The sequence below is a fragment of the Aethalodelphis obliquidens genome, unplaced genomic scaffold (assembly GCF_003676395.1).
Source record: "Aethalodelphis obliquidens isolate GAN/ISIS:26980383/991018 unplaced genomic scaffold, ASM367639v1 scaffold2, whole genome shotgun sequence".
NCBI lineage: Eukaryota > Metazoa > Chordata > Mammalia > Artiodactyla > Delphinidae > Aethalodelphis > Aethalodelphis obliquidens.
Window position 1 is genome coordinate 6,897,437 of NW_020837946.1, and position 21,492 is coordinate 6,918,928.

The following is a 21,492-nucleotide window of genomic DNA, read 5'->3' on the forward strand; positions in this document are numbered from 1 at the left end:
AACAAATGACAATGAAAACACGATGATGCAAAACCTATGGGATGCAGCAAAAGCAGTTCTAAGAGGGAAGTTTATAGCAATACAATCCTACCTCAAGAAACAAGAAAAATCTCAAATAAACAACCTAACCTTACACCTAAAGCAATTAGAGAAAGAAGAACAAAAAAACCCCAAAGTAGCAGAAGGAAAGAAACCATAAAAATCAGATCAGAAATAAATATAAAAGAAATGAAGGAAACAACAGCAAAGACCAATAAAACTAGAAGCTGGTTCTTTAAGAAGATAAACAAAATTGATAAGCCTTTAGCCAGGCTCATCAAGAAAAAAAGGGAGAAGACTCAAATCAACAGAATTAGAGATGAAAAAGAAGTAACAACTGACACTGCAGAAATACAAAGGATCATGAGACATTACTTCAAGCAACACTATGCCAATAAAATGGACAACCTGGAAGAAACGGACAAATTCTTAGAAAGGGATAACCTTCCAAGACTGAACCAGGAAGAAGTAGAAGATATGAACAGACCAATCACAAGTAACGAAATTGAAACAGTGATTAAAAATCTTCCAACAAACAAAAGGACCAGATGTCTCCACAGGAGAATTCTATCAAACATTTAGAGAAGAGCTAACACCCATTCTTCTCAAACTCTTCCAAAAAATTGTGGAGGAAGGAACACTCCCAAACTCATTCTATGAGGCCACCATCATCCTGATACCAAAACCAGACAAGGATGTCACAAAAAAAGAAAACTACAGGCCAATATCACTGATGAACATAGATGTAAAAATCCTCAACAAAATACTAGCAAACAGAATCCAACAGCACATTAAAAGGATCATACACCATGATTGAGTGGGGTTTATTCCAGGAATGCAAGGATTCTTCAATATATGCAAATCAATGTGATACACCATGTTAACAAACTGAAGGATAAAAAACCATATGATCATCTCAATAGATGCAGAAAAAGCTTCTGACAAAATTCAACACCCATTTATGATAAAAACTCTCAAGAAAGTAGGCATAGAGGGAACCTAACTCAACATAATAAAGGCCATATATGACAAACCCACAGCCAACATCGTTCTCAATGGTGAAAAACTGAAAGCATTTTCTCTAAGATCAGGAACAAGACAAGGTTGCCCACTCTCACCACTATTATTCAACATAGTTTTGGAAGTTTTAGTGACAGCAATCAGAGAAGAAGAGGAAATAAAAGGAATCCAAATCAGAGAGAAGTAAAACTGTCACTGTTTGCAGATGACATGATGCTATACATAGAGAATCCTAAAGATGCCACCAGAAAACTACTAGAGCTAATCAATGAATTTGGTAGAGTAGCAGGATACAAAATTAGTGTACACAATCTCTTGCATTCCTATACACTAATGATGAAAAATCTGGAAGAGAAATTAAGGAAACACTCCCATTTGCCATTGCAACAAAAAGAATAAAATACCTAGGAATAAACCTACTTAAGGAGACAAAAGACCTGTATGCAGAAAACTATAAGACACTGATGAAAGAAATTAAAGATGATACAAACAGATGGAGAGAAATACCGTGTTCTTGGACTGGAAGAATCAACATTGTGAAAATGACTATACTACCCAAAGCAATCTACAGATTCAATGCAATCCCTATCAAACTACCAGTGGCATTTTTCACAGAACTAGAACAAAAAATTCCACAATTTGTACGGAAACACAAAAGACCCCGAATAGCCACTATACTACAAAGCTACAGTAATCAAGACAGTATGGTACTGGCACAAAAATAGAAATATAGATCAATGGAACAGGATAAAAGCTTAGAGATAAACCCATGCACATATGGTCACGTTATCTTTGATAAAGGAGGAAAGAATATACAATGGAGAAAAGACAGCCTCTTCAATAAGTGGTGCTGGGAAAACTGGACAGCTACATGTAAAAGAATGAAATTAGAACACTTCCTAATACCATACTCAAAAATAAACTCAAAATGGATTAAAGACCTAAACGTAAGGCCAAACACTATAAAACTCTTAGAGGAAAACATAGGCAGAACACTCTATGACATAAATCACAGCAAGATCCTTTTTGACCCACCTCCTAGAGAAATGGAAATAAAAACAAAAATAAACAAATGGGACCTAACGAAACTTCAAAGCTTTTGCACAGCAAAGGAAACCATAAACAAGATAAAAAGACAATACTCAGAATGGGAGAAAATATTTGCAAACGAAGCAACTGACAAAGGATTAATCTCCAAAATATACAAGCAGCTCATGCAGCTCAATATTGAAAAAGCAAACAACCCAAACCAAAAATGCGCAGAAGACCTAAACAGACATTTCTCCAAAGAAGATACACAGACTGCCAACCAACACATGAAAGGATGTTCAACATCACTAATCATTAGAGAAATGCAAATCAAAACCACAATGAGTTATCACCTCACACCGGTCAGAATGGCCATCATCACAAAAATCTACAAACAATAAACGCTGGAGAGGGTGTGGAGAAAAGGGAACCCTTTTGCACTGTTGGTGGGAATGTAAATTGATACAGCCACTATGGAGAACAGTATGGAGGTTTCTTAAAAAACTAAAAGTAGAACTACCATACGACCCAGCAATCCCACTACTGGGCACATACCCTGAGAAAACCGTAATTGAAAAAGAGACATGTACCGTAATTGAAAAAGAGACATTGAAAAAAATGTTCACTGCAGCTCTATTTACAATAGCCAGGTCATGGAGGCAACCTAAGTGTCCATCAACAGATGAATGGATAAAGAATATGTGGCACATACATACAATGGAATATTATTCAGCCATAAAAAGAAACGAAGTTCAGTTATTTGTAGTGAGGTGGATGGACCTCTTAGAGTCTGTCGTACAGAGTGAAGTAAGTCAGAAAGAGAAAAACAAATACCGTATGCTAACACATATATATGGAATCTAAAAAAAAAAATGGTTCTGAAGAACCTAGGGGCAGGAGAGGAATAAAGATGCAGACGTAGAGGATGGACTTGAGGACATGGGGAGTGAGAAGGGTAAGCTGGGAAGAAGTGAGAGAGTGGCATGGACATATACACACTCCCAAAGGTAAAATAGAGAGCTAGTGGGAAGCAGCCGCATAGCACAGGGAGATCAGCTCGGTGCTTTGTGACCACCTAGATGGGTGGGATAGGGAGGGTGGGAGGGAAACGCAAGAGGGAGGAGGTATGGGGACATATGTATACATATAGCTGATTCATTTTGTTATAAAACAGAAACTAACACACCATTGTTAAGCAATTATACTCCAATAAAGATGTTAGAAAAAAAAGCCACTTGGACCCCATGTAGAGATAAGAGAAAACGTGCGTATGCCCTAGGAACCAAGGGTGTTCACAGTTCACCACCCAAACCTCAAAGAATCCCAGCCAAAGAGTGAGAAAAAGAAGCCATCAGGTCAGAAGCAAGAGGAGGCAGTCCAGGTGGCCTGCCTGGACTGGGGGTGAGACGTCTACAGTGTCATCAGGGACCGGCCCAGCACCTACCCCAGCAGCCTCTGGGTCCAGAGGGTTCTTCTCATGAGACCCCTGGGAGGAAACCCCCTTATCCGTGCAACACACCACACCCCCATCACTCAATCCCGGTGGATCCTGGATCGGGGGCTCCCATCCCCATCCCTGCTGATCCTTTTATCTTTGGGAAGAAGATTCAGGCAGAAACCCACTGCAATCTCTAAAAAAAAAAAAAAAAAAAAACTGATCAAATTTTTCCTGACAATTCTTTGTTGGAAAAGAAAAATCACCAGACTTACTGAAAACATCACCACTCAAAAGGAAGGGTATCATTTTTCTAAGAACTCAAAGTGATACCTCCTTGTTACATAAAATCGCTGCAAAAAGAAAAAAAGAAAATAACACATTCTGTAGAAATCTGACTTGCGAACTCAGTAAGATTTAAGAGACAACTGTACTTCTGAAACTGGAAAAATCAATTGTGAAAACTGAGCAACATGAGATAAGAAGAACTGATCAGAAGTGAAAAACCTAGAGTCCTACAGTCAGCATTAACCACCACAAGAGAGGCAGTAAATAGCAGCTTCATGTTCTGGAGAACTTCAACAAGGAAGAAGATAAATCTGAGAAAATCGGTGCAGAAGGAGAGGGAAGATGAGAAATATAGAAGACATAGCTCTGTCCTCAAACATATATACAGTAGGGGTTCCTGAACGCACAGGTAGTTTTCTAATATAAAAAGAAAAGCAGAACAGATAAATAAATCTAAGAGCATATGACCTGAAATGCAGAAAATTAAATGAATAACCCTCTGACAAACAGAAGAGCAAAAAGAAAACAGTGCAAGTGAGCTGGCCATTGTTCCTTCACCCTCCCCTCCGACCCCCAGTAGACCCACTCTCTATCCTTCTCCACCTGCCCTGTGTCCAGCAGGCTGACCTGTATGTGCCGCTTCACCAAGGTTTAGCTAATGGGAGGCACTGACAGAGTGAGAGGATGGTGAGATAGTGGTATCTGTTCCCCAGACCCCACCCCACCTGCTGCAGATCAGCAGTGGCTGAGTTCCTCCACTGGGGGCCAGGGCTCAAATCAGATGGCCCTGCCTATTCAGGGCCAGGAGTGGAAATAGCTTCCCGTGGTTGCCGGTCCCAGGCTGCTTCACCATCCCTACACCTAGCACCCCTTTCGATTATGCCATCTATTCCCTGCTGGGATCCTGGCCAACACAACTAGTAAGCAAGACCAGTAATGAGTAAAGGAAGGTAGCAACAGCAATAAAAGAGAAACCTTAAAATTATAGAAAACCATGAATAACTGTATGCCAGAAACTTTGAAAAATCTCAACAAACGAACTGTTTACTGAAAAATATATATAACTTATCAAAAGTAACCTGAAAACAACAAGGTCCAACTGTAGAGCACAGGGAACTATATACAATATTCTGTGATAAACCATAATGGAAAAGAATATGAAAAAGAATGTGTATAGAAATCAACTATACTTCATTAAAATAAAATTTTTTTTAAAGTAACATGAGAGGAGATAGAAAATAAGAATAAATCAATACCAAAGAAGAAACTGAAGTAAATATTAAAGAATTATCTCTATAAATGGCTCTGAGGAAAAGCACCTTTGCCAATTTTTTTTGTATTTAAAAAAGTCAGATAATGATGACGCTTCATAAATGTCTCCAGGATGTTTTACAAAACACACATGACTCTCAAACCATAACATGATCAAAACCATATAAATCAATCTCACTTATGAACACATATGCTAAAATTCAGAGTGAAATAAAGTTATCATAATCAAGAACAGTTCATTTTAATCTTGCAAAAAAAAATGGTTCCTATTAGGAAATCTATAAAATCAAGCTCTTAACCAGTTAATGAAAGAAGAGAAACAGCTTAATCATCTCAGTAGACATTAAAAAGGCATTTGATAAAATTTAATATTCAGTTCTTCCAAACTCTTCATAAAACTAGGAAAAGACAGCTCCTTCTTTGACATGAAAAGAACAACTGACTTTTCTCCATCGCTAACTATGTGCCGAATACTGTATGAAGTCCTTCCCAGGCAGCATCAAGTTTGATTCTCACACTACTTCTGTCTGAGGTAGACATTTTCTTTTTCCCATATCCTTCACCGTAATATTTTAGAAATATTGGCCAAAGTAATAAGTTATGAAATCTGAATGAGTTATAAGTATTTGGAAAGTAGACAACAAAATGATTATAATTCGTACATGATTTGATGGTTTAGCAAGAAAATCCAAGAGAAGCAAATGAAAATAATTTTAAATAATGAGGAGTAAACGTATAGAATAAAAGGTGAATTTATAAAATCTACAACTTCTCTGTATGTTATCAGTTACCCCAGAAGGGTAACTGTAGAAGAAAAGGTATTCACAACAGTAACAAAATTATGAAATAATCAGAAGTAATCATAACAAGAAATATGTAGGATCTATGAAGAAAATTACTAAATTTAAAATAATAGAGATAGCTATATTTATTGTTAAGACTGAATAATACTAAAAGGTCCATTTTTCACAAGTTGTATTGTGGATTTCATGCAACTCCAAAGTCCCAATACTATTTTTTCCAACTTGACAAAGTTATTATCTGTTTCACCTGGAAGAATACTTAAAAAGACTAGATATGCAAATCCTAAAATAAAATAGTTTATAAAATTGTGGTAATGCATTCAGTATGAAATTGGTGTAAGAAAAGCAGACATACATGGACCAGGGTAAACAGGCAAAAAAGAGGTATATAAGCTTTAATACATGGTAAGAGAGGAATAACAAATGGAGAGGAATAAATCATTCAGTAAGAGGTTTTGAGAAAGATAGTTCATTGAGAAAAATACACATAAATCTTTGTTTTACACCATTGATTAATTCCAGAAAGATTAAAGTGTTCCATGTAAAACAACAACAGCAACAAAACAAAATCAAAAAACCTATAATCTATCTGCTTTTGCCAAATACTGTGCCAAGTATGTGATATACACTTTCACTCAATCCATCCAACGACACCGCTACATGGGTATTCTTAGCCCTGGTTTGCAGATGAGGAAACCAAGGCCCCATGGGACTAGACAACCTGCCAGAGCTTGGAAAGGCAGAGTCATCCCTTAGCCCGAGCCTATTAGCTCCAAAGGCCCTGCCCCCCACAGGAAGAAAAAGAATAAAATTTCTGTGTGCAGAGGGACTCTCTGCACTGGAAGGCAAAGGGGGAAAAAAGTCACAAAAGGACAAGAACAGAAAGATTTATAGGCTTGGCAAAAATTTACAATCTCTGAACAAAAGAAAAAGGTCATAAAGTTTAAAGGCAAACCACAGTGAAAATATTTGCAACAAATGTGATATAAGGAATTCATGCAAATAGATAACAGAGAAACTACAGTTTCAAAAGAAAAATGGCAAAGAGAATGGAACAGACCATCCACAAAGGAGAAATGATGAAGGTCAATAATCCAAACAAGCTTACCATGACTGCGATCAAGAAATGCAAATCAAAATGAACAGAAATTGGCCACCTTTCACCTTGCAATTTAATAATGTTTTTTTAAATGAAAATATTCAGTATAAGGAGATGGGAATGAGGTGGGCACTCTCTGGTACTGCTTACCAGAGCATAACTTGTAACAAAATTTCTGGAAAGCAATTTGCCATTTTCATCAAAAGCCTTAAAAACATCATCTTTGATCCAGTAATTCCACCCCTGGGAATCTATCACCAGAAATGTCACATATCTGCACAAAGACCTTCATCACTGCCATATTTATAACAACAAAACACTGTTAGTAACTTAAATGTCTGACAATAGGAGAATCATTCCATAAGTTATGGCACATAATGTAATAGAATTTGTGCATCCACTAAATATGATATTTAGGAAGAAAGGTTAACTAAGTGGGAAAATGCTAATGTTGCTAGAAAATACAGACTAATATTATATGGTATTAGGTGTATATATTATGGAGCTTATATATATGTGCTTGTGCGTGTGTGTGTGTGCATATGGGGGGCAGGGAGGGAGAGAGAGAATGAATGAGAAAATATGCCAACAAATTAACAGCATTTATGTTAGTCTCTCATCTCAGTGACTGGGTGATTACTTTCTCCTTTACCTTGCACTCTTTGTATGTTATACTTAATACTGTATTTTTTAAAGTTACTTGAAAGAACGCTGCCCCGTTTATCAGAATCTATTTCTGCACTGCCATCGATGCCTGAGATGGCCTCAACGAGCCTCTCCCCTCCGGAGGGCAGGTTTCTGGCTGGCGAGGGAAAGGGCCGGAGCAGCTGATCCTGTGGGAGCCAGCCTTGTCTGGTGTTATTTATAGTAAGTAATTGAACCCAAATGGTTTGGATGCTGGTACTTAAAAGCAATGTTTTTCTCATTAATGGGACAAAGGGAGTGTGAAACGAGCAGGGGAGAGAGGAGGGATCCGGGCCACAGAGCGGCAGGCTTGTCCTGCTCACTGACCAGGGGCCTGACCTGTTGGGCTGTCGACACCCCTTCCCCAGCTCATCCACTTGCTGGGCTTCCTCGGAGTCTTAGGACTTTAGTTCCCTCAGCCCCTCACTCCTACATTGGTCCTTAATGACTCTTAAGATGGCCTCCACTCCTCCACTTTCTCTTCATTCTCCGCGGTTCATTCGGCGGTTCTTCCCGGCACCTGTGCCCCTGACCCTTCTCTCCCTCACAGCTCCAGGAGCTCGCCCCGGGCCCCAGCAGCCACCGGCCACTGGCGCGTCACTCAAGCCCTCTTCCTGCCTCATCTCTTTGAGCACTTCCTCTGAGGAGGCCCCGCATGACAGCTCAGTGTCCCTGGAGGCTCCCACAGCCTCCAGGAAGCTCCAGAAGTGACACTCAGCCACCACTGTCCTCTTTCCGTCTGCTGCGGAATGCTCCTTACAGATGGCCCTGCACGCCTCTGCTTCCGAGATGTCACTACTCACTTCGTAGCTCATAAAAGGTAACGGCCAGTGTTCAGCGTGCTGACTCTGTACACGTGTTGCCCACATTCTCCCATTTTATCTTCTCAATTATCCAGTGACAACAACAGAAAGACAAATTACCCTATTTTTTAAAAAATGGGCAAAAGGTATGAATAGACATTTCTCCAAAGCAGGTATACACAAATGGCCAATGAGCACATGAAAAGATATCAACTTCATTCATAATTAGGGAAATGCAGATCAAAGTCACAGTAAGATGTCACTTCACACCCACTAGGATGGCCATTATCAAAAAGCTGTTAAGTATTGTTGAGGATGTGGAAAAATTAGAACCCTCTCACACTGCTGACAGGAATGTGAAACGGCACAGCTGCTGTGCGAAAGTCTGACAGTTCCACAAAAAGTTAAACATAGAATTACCATAGGACCCAGCAGTTCCACCCAAGACAATTGAAAACACACGTCCATAGAAAAACTTGTACAAGAATGCTCACAGCAGCATCATTCCTAATAGCCCCAAAGGAGAAGCAACCCAAATGCCCATCAACTGATGAATGGGTAAATCAAATGTGGTAGATTGATATAATGGGCTATTATCTAGCCATAAAAAGAATGATTCGTACTACAACATGGATGAACCCCGGAAGCATTATGCCAGGTGGGAAAAGTCAAGTACGAAAGGCCACATATTGTATGATTCCATATATATGAAATACCCAGAATGGGCAAATGGCCAGAGACAGAAAGTAGATCAGTGGTTGCCAACGGCTGGGAGGAAGGGGAAGGGAAAGTGACGACTGACGGGTTCAGAGGGTTTTGCCGAGGTTGGGGGGATAATGAAAATATTCTGGAATTACATGGTGGTGATGGTTTCACAACATTATAAATGTACTAAACACCACTGAATTGTATACTACCTAAAGGGTGATGTTATGGGATGTGAATTATACTGCAATAAAAAAATTAACCCAACGAGTGTGCATTTTGCCAGTGAGGATGCTGGGTGGGCACAGGGAGGTGAGCATCTCGCAAAGGCTAGAATTCACATCAGGGGTAGCCAACCACAGAGGGCTTGCCCCTAAGGACTGCGTCACATGGCCTGAATTAGGGAGGGAAGAGCAGACCTCATCTTACTCCATCTCTGGGGCAGGGAGGAAGGCCTAGAGCCTCACCTCTCATCACCTCTCATCACCACCCCAGGAGATGGGACCACTCAACGGAGAAGCACCGACGTCTGTGCACAGGTGAATTTCACCTGTCAAGTAGGCAAGCTTGCAAAACACACCAAAGCCAGAGCCTACTCTGGTTCTGGAAGGATTGCTCCAGGGTGCTGTGCAAGGGCACAGAAAACCTGGAGACACTCGAATTTACCATGGGCTTTCCGAGTCACTGCACACAGAAGGAACCAGGAATCTGTTACATACATAGGCCTTCCCGGGCACAACCCTTCCTCCAGGTCCTGCACGCAGAAAGAATGCTCAGAACGGTTGTCCTTGGACAACCTCTTATGTAAACCAGATTTCAAGAGCTGAGGTCCTCCAGCTCTGACTACTGCCTGGGCCAGCATTTTCCCCCCACTTTGTCAATACCAGCTAGGAAAAACAGTGTTTTCCTTTGCATTTGCACAAAAGTAATTCACGATCAGTGTAAACTTTACTAAACTTTGAAAGGGGATTGGAGGAAGGCGGATTACATCACACCCATTCACACTGCAGTAAATGGCTTTACACCTCTTCTGGACACTTCTGCCCTCCAAGTCCCTTCTCTGTGGCTCCATCACCAGGGGTCTCCTACACACACCCAGACTTGCTGGCTTCTCTTTCTCCCTCCCAAGAACAGCGAGTTCAAGTCCTGGCCCTGCCATTAATTAGTACTGTAAACACAGCATGTTACCTAACATCACGGGCCTCAGTTTCCGCATCTGTAAAGTGGGGATAATAACACTTCCTCCAAAGGCCACTGTGGACAGTGAGTGAGTTAATATGTGCAAAGAGCTTAGAACAGAACCCAGCACACATGTGCCCTTTATAAGTCTTTTGCTGTTATTTTTAGGCAGAACAGATTAGCAACTACCTTTGGTTTGTACAGCAAGCCTCGTGGCCTGCCTTTACCTCAAGTGGGCCATCACATTCTTCCTAACAAGTAGAATGCCTTCTCTGAGGGCACTTTTGGTGACTAAATGTCCTCCTGGTGCTTCTTCACCTCTCTGGCTGTGCTCACAAGGCTACCAAGTCCAGGCTGCCTGGTGTACTGTCCCTGGGAAGGAGGTCATAGGTCTGCCTGGGCAGCTCACGAAAGGCCAGGTGCTGAGGGGAACCAAGACAGCATCCCCGCCACAGCTGGCTGGACCGGCATTGGTTTCTGAGTCACAGACAGCATGCATCTGCCCCCTCCCCTGGGAGGGAAGCCAACTCTCTCCGGTGTGGTTTGGTGGGAATGCCACCCGACTAGGCAGCTCCATCCTGGATGGTGGCTGACGGACCCAGTCGTATATAGGCTTGCTCTCAGGGCCCGGGCTGCTCTTACAGAGAGGGAGGTGTATCCGCAACACCACTGAGCCATTGTTCTAGTTCTGCCTGCACAGCTAGGGCAAGGAGAGGCTGGCCCAGCTGGCCCGTGACCTCTCACCTTGAGGAACCCCCATCCCCAAAGGCATATCTCTTCTCTGCAGCGTAAAGCACCTGACAGGGGAGCTGGTCCCTACGTGGAAGCACAGTCCTGGCAGGAGAGGAGGACACGAGCTTGACAGCCTCTCTTAGCACCCTCCATACAAGAGGGGCCGGACGGCCCCCTCAAGAAGCCCCCCTGGCCTTCCTAGAGCAGGGCCGACTCTGCTGGCTGGTCTGAGTGGGGCCGGGTGAGCATGACTTAGGAGCCCTCTGCCCATCACGTTCTCAGGCCCTTGCTGCAAGAAGGCAGAGATGGACTCAATTCCATGTGGTCAGCTCCTGGGATCTTCCTCCTCCAGCTCTCTGCATCCCGAGATGGGCCTTGGGATCCCCCCAAAGCAGGGCTTTCTGAGTTGCTGAGGACAGATCTGCACTTTCCTGCCCAGTGGCAGGTGGCAGGGCTGACCTCCCGAGAGGAAGTGTGGGTTTGCTAGGCCCAGGGTGAATGTGTACTCCTTGGTCACGTGGGCCACGCTGAATCGCAGCCTTGTCTTTTAGTGTCTCTCACCCCCTCCCTAGTTCCATTTAAATAGTCAAATCCTGTCTTCTTTCCTGAGCACGAAGGCCACTCCTGAGGAAGCTGCCCTCGGTTCCTGGAGCTCCAAACGCCCCTACCTAAACCAGGGGTGGGAAGCCCCCTGCCATGCCCTCACTCACGAGAGGGGCTGGGAAGATGCTCCAGCCACTGGGGTCCAGGCAGGACAGGTCTGGGCACCCTGGGCCCTGAGGTCTTTCCCCATATGGAGATTTCTAGAGCAGAAGGGCCAGTCTTGGAGGCTTCCTGGCTCCCTTTGGAACAGGGTCTTAAAAGGCCCTGACACCACAGCTGCCCCACTCGGGCTCCTGCACTCCCGGCAACTTCCAGAGAGACCGCAGAGGGTAAAGCCTGATGCTTGTGAAAGTCACGCTTGTGAAACCCGTCGGGGTTCCCATCGCTGGCCGTGGGCCAGGAGGGCGTGGGGTGAGGTTTTCACCGTCCCAGGAACAGAGAAAACCAAGGATAGGGCCGGGCTAGGGGGTGTTTTTCAGGAAGTTAAACCTGTTTGATTTAAAGGACTGGTTTTTGGCTCTATTCATTTAGTTATTTTTAAAGAGCATGTTCTTCCTGCCTTTTGGTGTTAAAGGATACTCCCTTTCATGAAATGAGCTGCTGAAAGGGGGCAGGTAGTTGTCACTCAGCTAGTTTTTCGTTTTTAAACCTCCTTAATGGGCAACATCACGGGTGATGGCAAAATTAGGTCTCCCAGGGTTTTGGAAGGTTCGGTGGCTCGTGGTATCCCACAGCCTACAGGGCCTCCTGACTCTGCAGGAAGGGTGGCTTCCCCCACAGAGCGGAGGAGGAAGGGGACCCCTGGGCCTGGGCTTAGAGGCTGGCCTCACGGCTGGACTCACTGAGGAGGGCTCCAAGTCCTGGTGTCTGGAGCTAAAGGGGCCTTGGGGATGGGAGACTGACAAGAAGCCCAGCCCTGGGCTAAGAGGATGACGGACATTGCGGGGACCACGGGTACCCTCCCTAAGAGGCACATTGGCCGAGGCTCCAAGAGTAACCCAGTGCAGGGGAGGGGAGGGGAGGGGAGGAGAGGCAAGGTGGAGGAACGAATTCTGTACACCATTACTGGATCCCAGGTTGCCACCGGCCAGCAGGGATGTGTGGACAAAAGCCTCAAGCTCTCTGAGGTGTGCCCACCTGTAAGGTCAGGGGTGGTGGGACTAGAGGTTCCAAGGCCTCTCCCAGCTCTGGCTTGTTACAAGGCTCCCAGTTTGGAGTCAGAGAGACCCACGTTCCAATCTGTAGCCTGAGCACTACCACAGCTCCCTGGTCAAAGGGCTGCTGTGAAGGTTAGCGAGCTGGAGCCTGGAAGTTCTCCAGACATCCAGGGGAGGGGAGAGATTCACGTGGGCCGAGTGGAGACAGATCAGGATCTCCTCACTATTTCTACGGCCCCGTCAACTGGTCCCCACAGGGGCTGTGCCTGCGGGGAAACCTGGGTCTGCTTCGCTTCCCCTGGGGTGTGAGAACTGGGGGCCCAGGAAGCCGACCTTGGGGGCAGGGGCTCTGATGCAGTCAGCGCTCGGGCCGGGCGACCCCTGAGAGCCTGTGTTAATTTCTAAATGCTCCCAGCCGCCCTTGTAAACGCCCTGGCTTCTCTTGCTGCCACCCGGAACCCATGCTCACACCCGGCTTGCCAGGCACAGGAGTGGGGTGGCAGCAGTCTGGTTGTCTGGGTGCAGCCTCTGGGGGCAGATGTCCTTGGCTTTGACTGTCATCACTCGGTTAACCCGTCTGAGCCTCAATTTCCTCATCTGCAAAGTGGAGCAACAAAAGGACCCGCACTTCAGGTTGTCGTGAGGATGAAACAGGTCGACGCACAGACAAACGCTCAGACTCAACGCTCCAAACAAGGCCCGTGTCCATGACCTACTTCCCCTCCTGTGTGAACAGCAGCAAGGCCTGCCTGCTTAGAGGGACCCTTCTGTGAGACCAGGGGCAGGACCTGACAGGTGCAGGTGGACACACACCCTTCCCCCCGCATGCCCGGCACTGCCCGAGGCCCCAGTGGGGATGGTTAGACCGCAAGGCTGCAGGGCCGAGAGCCTCCTTCAGACATTGGTTGAGAAGGGCGTTTTAAAAAGGAAACTTCAGCAAGTGGCCGGTTCCCGATTTTAGGCCAACTGGCGCATTCAGCAACATCCCAGAGAGGGGGAGCGGAGAGAGTTGATGGTGGCAGAGAGGCCCGAACAGGTGGGGACAGACCCAAGGGCTGTGAGGGGACAGAAGAGGCTCCTGCTGTCGGTGATGTGACTTCCTCTGCTCCAAGGGCCCCAAATACAACTTCTGGGTGAACTGAAAATCCTTTCTTGAGTGATCCCCCGACACACACCCTTATTCATGGCTCCCCAAACGATGGCTTCCTCCAAAGGCCCAAAGCCTGGCACAGGAAGGGTCCCCTCTTGCCACTTCTGTTCTTCCAGGAGGGTTTCCGAACTGGGCATACTTTGACCAGCACCTGAACTGACTGAGCTGCTTTCTAACACACCCACCACCACGGAACCCCGAGCTTCTGCCCGTCTCAGAGAGCCCGAACCCACTTCTCTTGGACCCTGGAACCCCAAGGAAGCCCCTGACCCCACGGCTCCCCGGTAGCTGGGGCGAGTGACCAGGCCCCAGGCTGGCCCTGGAGGGCTCCAGCCCTGCAAAACCTGAACTCCAGGGCCGAGCAGGTCCACAATGGGCCTCAGCTGGACCCACCAACAAACCCGGGGTGCGTGCAAGGTCACTCGACATAAAAACAACACATCCCAGAGCCGGGCCCCTGGCTAAGCCCAGAGCCGGCTTCCCCTCTACTGAGTGGCACCTCCATCACCTCCGTGCCTGGGCAGGAGAGGCCAGGCCAGGGCGGAGGAGCAGGGGTGGGCAGGGGTGGGCAGGGCCCGGTACTCACAGCACGCAGAGCGCGTACGCCCGGGAGACGGACTCGCTGGCGCGCACGAGGAAGCTCCCGTCCTTGCCGGTCCTGGAGAGCAGCTCCTCGGCCTTGGAGCGGGTGATGTTGCCATGGTTCCAGCAGGGGACCATGGCGGGTGTGGGTCTCCCCGGGCCGGGCCGGTGCCCTCCCCGCAGGACCTGCACAGCCAAGCGGAGCTGGGCCCCTGCACCGCGACCCGCCGTCGGTCCCCTCTCGGCCGCCCCGGCTGCTGCCACCCGCTCACTGACCGACTTCCTGTTTCAGGCACTCGGCAAGGGAAAGGAAACGAGCTGCAGAGAACTTCCTCATTGCAGAGACCAAGCGAGAGAGGTCCTCCACCTTCCCAGCGCGCCCGCCCGCCCGCCCGCCCCCTGCCTGCTGCCCTTTCCCTCTCACCCCACCCCCCCACCCCCGCGCCCTGTCTCTTTCCTTTAATGGGTCTCAGTCCCCAGAGGGGCGAGCATCAGCTCACGTCCTCCTGAGGGAACTGTCAGCTCCTCTGGAGGGTCAGGAGGTTCACGGCCAGCTTCTGAAGGAGCACGGCCAAGCCAGCGGCCATTCTGAGGCCCGTCCCAATGCCCCCGTGGGGTGGCCACGCCCTGGACATCAGCCTCAGCCCTCTGCCCGACCCCAGAGCTTTTTAACTCCCCGTCCCCTCCCTCCAACGTGCCCATGGAACAGATGCTCACAGGGCAGAGCTTCTCCGCTGGGACTAAGGCCTGCCCCAGGGCCGAGCAAAACTGGGGGGAGGGGTCCAGCCGAGCCCCCTCCCCATATTGGAGACTCATGGCCACCCAGGCACTATTCAGCCCTGGGCACTGGGAGGACCTTAGGCGACACTGCCCGAGGGCTCCCAGGGCCCAGGTGACAGTTCCGTGACACATTTACACTTATCCCCAGGGCCAGTGGGTGTGAAGGAACCCATGGCGACCCTTCTCCAGGGCAGGGCATTCTGACCCTGCAGCCCAGCTTAGAGACACACAGAGGGAGCGTGGAGGGCTCGGGACGGGGACCTTTTGCAGGGTGAGGCGGGGGACTGGGTTTTCACCTCTGGATCTTTCTGGGGCACTCGGGAAACTCACACATCCCCACGGGGCAAGCTGGTCACCTGGCAAGTATGACGTTCCTTCCTGAGTCCCGCATCTCAGCAGAGTTGGAGGTGGCCGGGCATGGCTGCCTTTGCCCACAGCTCAAAGGGGAGCTGCCTTCTGCGGGGCTGGGAGCCACCATCCTGGACCAGCAGACTCTGAGGGCCCTAAAGTGAACACCCCGCTTGGACCACAGGCGGGGTGTCCTCAGTCCTCAGGTCAGTGCACCAGGGTGAAGGGGCAGGTGCCCAGCTATTGCACAGGGCCACCCCGTCCCACCTCAGCCCCCCAACATGACAAGAGAAGCCGCGTGCAGAGGCCCGGGCCAGGCAAGCCTCCATTCGAATCCGGTTCTTCTGCATTCGAGCTGCAGGAGCTGGCTGGGTTTCTTCTCTCTCTCAGCCCCAGTTACCTTGTCTTTGCCTTAAGGAGGGCAGCCCCTAGAGGAGCTCAGGTGTGCCAGGAGCCCCCAGCCCCTGCCACCTGCAGCAGCCCTCGCAACACTTGATGCTGAAAATCAAAGCAAAGGCCTGTGACTCCGGTGGACTGAATCCTGGACCAGCCTCACCTCCCGCCTCAGGGAAGAGCAGTGGGGGGAGGAAGTAAGGAAGGTGGTTAACTCAGGCCTGAGGCCGGGAAGTTCTGCCCATTAAGGGGGCCCCAGGGATGGGCTGCTCTCATAGAGGGGTCATCTCGGGGGTCCCCTCCAGCATGGGGGGCAGCACGGTCAAGGCATGGCCACCCTGCTTCGGGCCCTCTCTGGGCTCAAGTGAAGTTCCTTTTGGAAGCTCAGCCCAGCAGACTTCCGGGTCCTCGCACTCACCTCCCCAAAGCCAGTTCCTCCCCAGGTCGCTCTGAGCTTCCTCTCCCCGACCACTGCCCCCTCCCCTGGTTCCTCCCACTGAACCCAGGGACAGAACTCCCAAGCCTTCAACGGGCACGTATCAAGGCCCTCTAGCCAGGTCCTGAGCTAGGTATGGGGACACCAAGGTGGGGAGAAGAGCTGGCCTCCTGAAGCTGGCTCGACCCTGGGATGCCAGCCCCCAAGCAAGCAACCCCTGGTGGAGAGCTCTCCTTCCCTGACTCCCAACTCAGCCCCACACCAAGTCAGCCCTCTCCTTAAGAGACCTGCTCCCACCATATACTTCTCAGGTTTCTCCTGTTTCCCTGCTGACCTCCCTGCTGTCTGCCTCAAAGCCCCCGGGTCACTCCAGGGTCCATCAGGAGGATCCATCCACCATCCTTGCCCCATAGCACCTTGACCAACTCATCCCCAGAGACCCTCTATCACATCCAAGACACTTCCACTTATAACTACCTCCCCCCAGCACTCTCCAGCTTCCCACCTTCCCTTCCACACCTCTATTCCCCCTGAGTCCCACATTTCAGCAGGGTTGGGGAGGCCAGTGAGACTGTCCTTGCCATTTGATCCAGTGTTATTTCCCTTTGACACACACACAACACATACAAGACACATACATGTCATACATGTTTCCCTAATTTTTAAGGTCCATTGCACCTTCACGTCCTTCCCAACCCAATTACCTAAGCCATCTGACATGGTCAGCTTCCTTATCCCCCTGCCCTTCTGCCCCTGACACTCAGAAAACCCCAACTTCTAGATCAGGGTTGCCCTTATGGTGAATGGGGCCCCAGTAGATATTTTTTGCAGGGTCCCTGTCTATATACACAATTTCATTAAAACTTGTATTTTAAAATTCAGGGACCCACATAAGGTAGTGATTTATCAATGAAGATTTAGAATAATGGACAGAGAAGAGGTAATTATGATTATGTTCAGTGTCCAATCAGTGCACCTGAAGAGTCTTTGTGATGTCCAGGTCCTCTCTTCTTGTTCAGGTCCTGCTTTTTATTGTCAAATGCACCATTCCTGGCTGATTTTGTATCTCGTACAGCAAGATGAGGGTAGCAGTGCTGCTCTTATTCACAATGCAGTGGCATTTCACAACCTGTGCATTTCAAGACAGCATAGATCTTCTTGCCTCTGCATTTCCTAACCCCATTCATTTATTGATGGTCATGTCATTACTCGTGACACTGCTTCATCCATTGTGCCGCCTGTGAATACTGGCTTCCAAGGATTCCCTCTGAGGTTGTTCCTTTGCTTCGTTGATATCCACAAGTGCATATCTTACCCAGAGCATGCCAGAAAATGTTAACGAGAGAGGTGGCAAGATGGTGGAGTAGGAAGACCCTGAACCCACCTCCTTTTACAGACACACCAAAATTACACTTTCTTACAGAGCAACAAACTATCAGAATGACCTGAAGACTAGCAGAACAGATTTTTCCACAACTAAAGACATAAAGAAAGAATCACAATGAGATGAGTAGGAAGGGTACAGATGCAGTAGAGTCAAGACCCACACCCCCAGGTTGGCAACCCACAAATGAGGTGAATATCACAATCATAGAGATTCTCCTCGAGGAACAAGGCGTATGAGCCTTACATTGGATTCCCCAGCCCAGGGGCCCTGCACAGGGATGAAAAGCCCCCAAAATGTCTGGTTTTGAAAACCAGCAGGGTTTACATTCAGGACAGCCAGAGGGCCGTAGGAAACAGAGACTCTGCTTTTAAAGGATGCGCACAAAATCTTACATATTCTGAGACCAGTGCAGAGGTGGTAGTTTGAAAGGAGCCTGTGTCAGACACACTTGCTGATCTTGGAGAGCCTCCCAGAGAGGCAGCACACAACTGGGACTCCCCCTGGGGACGGAGATGCTGACAGCAGCCATTTTGGGGAGCTTGTTCTACCCCAATAACACTGGCACTGGCAAGCACCATTCTGGAATCCTCCCTCTAGCATATTAGTGTTGGGGACACAGCCCTGCCCACCAGTAGGCTGGTACCAGGCCCCAGGCCACCCCACCCTCTGGGCAGACAGACAGTCATGCGGAGACCCACGACTGGGCCAGCAGCAGATCCACACCCCTCTGGGCTACACAGCCAACCATGCAAGAAGCCTACCCTGTCCTCCAGGGGGCCCACAGCCATCACATAAGGCATGGTGTTGCAGGCAACTGGGCCAGGGGCCAGCCCCACCCACCCGCGTGCCCACAATAGTTAGCCTCACCACAACAGAAGGGCACGTGCAGCCCATACAGGGGGCACTCCTAGAGCATGCAGCTCTGGTGACCAAAGGGGAGCTTACTGCTGGGCCCTATAGGACATCTCCTACATAAGGCCACTTTTCCAAGATTTGGAAATGTAACCGACCTACCTAACACACAGAAATAAACAGAGAATATTGGGGAAAAAATGAGGCAACAGAGGAATATGTGCCAAATGAAGGAACAACACATAACCTTAGAGAAAGAACTAAACGAAGTGGAGATAAACAATCTACCCCATAATGGGTTTGAGGTAACAATCATAAAGGTACTTACCAAACTCAGGAGAAGAAAGGATGAACACAGAATTTCAATAACGAGTTACAAAGTATAAAAAAGAACCCAAAAGAACTGAAGAATACAATAATTGAAAGAAAACACACTAAAAGGAATCAGCAGTAGAGTAAATTATACAGAAGAACAGATCAGTGATCTGGAAGACAGAGTAGTGGAAATGACCCAAGCTGAACAGAAGAAAGAAAAAGAATTTTTAAAAATGAGGATAGTTTAAGAGATCTCTAGGACTATATCAAGCATACTAACATTTACACTATAGGGGTCCCAGAAGGAGAAGAGAGAGAGAAAGGGTCAGGGGACATATCTGAAGAAATAACAACTGAAAACAGCCCTAACCTGGGGAAGGAAACAGACACCCAGGTTCAGGAAGCACAGAGAGTCCCTAGTAAGATGGACCCAAAGAGGTCCATGCTAAGATACATTATAATTAAAATGGCAAAAATTAAAGATAAAGAGAGAATCTTAAAAGCAGCAAGAGAAAAGCAACTAGTTACATACCAGGGAACTCCCATAAGACAATCAGCTGACTTTTCAGCAGAAACTTTGTAGGCCAGAAGTGAGTGGAACAATGTATTCAAAGTGATGAAACAAAAAACTTACAACCAAGAATACTCTACCCAAGATTATCTTTCAAATTAGAAGGAGAGAGCAAGAGTTTTGACAAGCAGAAGCTAGAAGAGCCCAGCACCACTAAACTAGTTTTACAAGAAATGTTAAGGGGACTTTTCTAAGCAGGAAGAAAAGGCCACAACTAGAAATATGAAAAATTGTGAAAGGGAAAATCTCATCGGTAAAGACAAACATGCAGTAAAGCCAGTAGGTCAACCACTTATAAAGCTAGTAGGAGTGTTAAAAGACACAAGACAAAAGAAAAATCTCAAATAGACAACCTACCCTTACACCTAGAGGAACTAGGAAAAGAACAATAAATAGAACCCAAAGTTAGGAGAAGGAAAGAAATCATAAAAATCAGAGCAGAAATAAATGAAATAGAGACTAAAAAAATAAAATAGGAAAGTTCAATGAAACTAAGAGCTGGTTCTTCAAAAAGATAAACAAAATTGATATACCTATAGCCACTCATTGAGGAAAAAAAAGAGAGGGCCCACATAAATAAAATCAGAAATGAAAAGGAGAAGTTACAATGGACACCACAGAAATACAAAGGATCATGAGATTACTGTGAACAATTATACACCAATAAAATGGGCAATATAGGAGAAATGGACAAATTTCTAGAAATGTACAATCTCCAAAGACTGAACCAGGAAGAAATAGAAAACATGAACAGACCAATTACTAGCAAAAAATAAAAACAACAAAAAAACAAACAAAAAACCAAACTCCCCAAACCCAGAAGTCCAGGACCGGTTGGCTTCACAGCTGAATTCTGCCAAAAATTTAGAAAATACTTACCTATCCTTCTCAAACTATTCCGAGAAATTGCAGAGGAAGGAATGCTTCTGAACTCATTCTATGAAATCTTCATCACCCTGACACCAAAATCAGACAAAGATATTACTAAAAAGAAACTTACAGACAAATATTACTCATGAACATAGATGCAAAAATCCTCCACAAAATATTAGCAAGCTGAATTCAACAATACAATAAAAGGATCACATACCATGATCAAGTGAGATTTATCCCAGTGATGCAAGGATAGTACAATACCTGCAAATCAATCGGTGTGATACGTTGTTAATGTAAGCATTAACAAAGTGAGGAATAAAAATCATATGATCATCTCAATAGATGCAGGAAAAGCTTTGGACAAAATTCAACATCCATTTATGATTAAAACTCTCAACAAAGTGGGTATATAAGGGACACACCTCAACATAATAAAGGCCATATATGACAAGCCCACAGTCAACATCATATTCAATGGTGAAAAGCTGAAAGCATTTCCTCTAAGATCAGAAACAAGACAAGAATGCCAACTCTTGCCACTTTTATTCAACATAGTATTGGAATTCTTAGCTACAGGAATCAGAAGAAAAAAAGAAAGAAAAGGAATCTAAAGTGTAAAGGAAGAAGTAAAACTGTCATTGTTTGCAGATGACATGATACTGTACATAGGAAATCCTAAAGACACCACCAAAAAACTACCAGAACTCATCAATGAATTCAGTAAAGTTGCAGGATACAAAATTAATATTTAGAACTCTTTTGCATTTCTATACACTATCAGCAAGCTATCAGAAAGAGAAATTAAGAAAGCAATCCCATTTACAATCACATCAAAAAGAATAAAATACCTATGAATAAATCTAACTAAGGAGGTAAAAGATCTGTACTTGGAAAACCAAAAGACACTGATGAAAGAAATTGAAGATGTCACAAACAAGATGGCAAGATACATCG

The 21,492-nt window shown here is 46.5% G+C and overlaps 1 protein-coding gene across 1 annotated transcript in view; it reads right to left on the reverse strand.

The window, feature by feature from the left end:
• The window catches only part of INPP5D (inositol polyphosphate-5-phosphatase D), a 131,123-nt gene extending 116,259 nt beyond the window's left edge, over positions 1–14,864 (reverse strand). The window contains exon 1 of the mRNA XM_027118170.1: positions 14,585–14,864. Within this exon, the coding sequence (XP_026973971.1) occupies positions 14,585–14,718 (134 nt within the window). The 5' untranslated portion in view covers positions 14,719–14,864. The remainder of the gene's footprint in view (positions 1–14,584) is intronic.
• Positions 14,865–21,492: the final 6,628 nt, after the last annotated feature.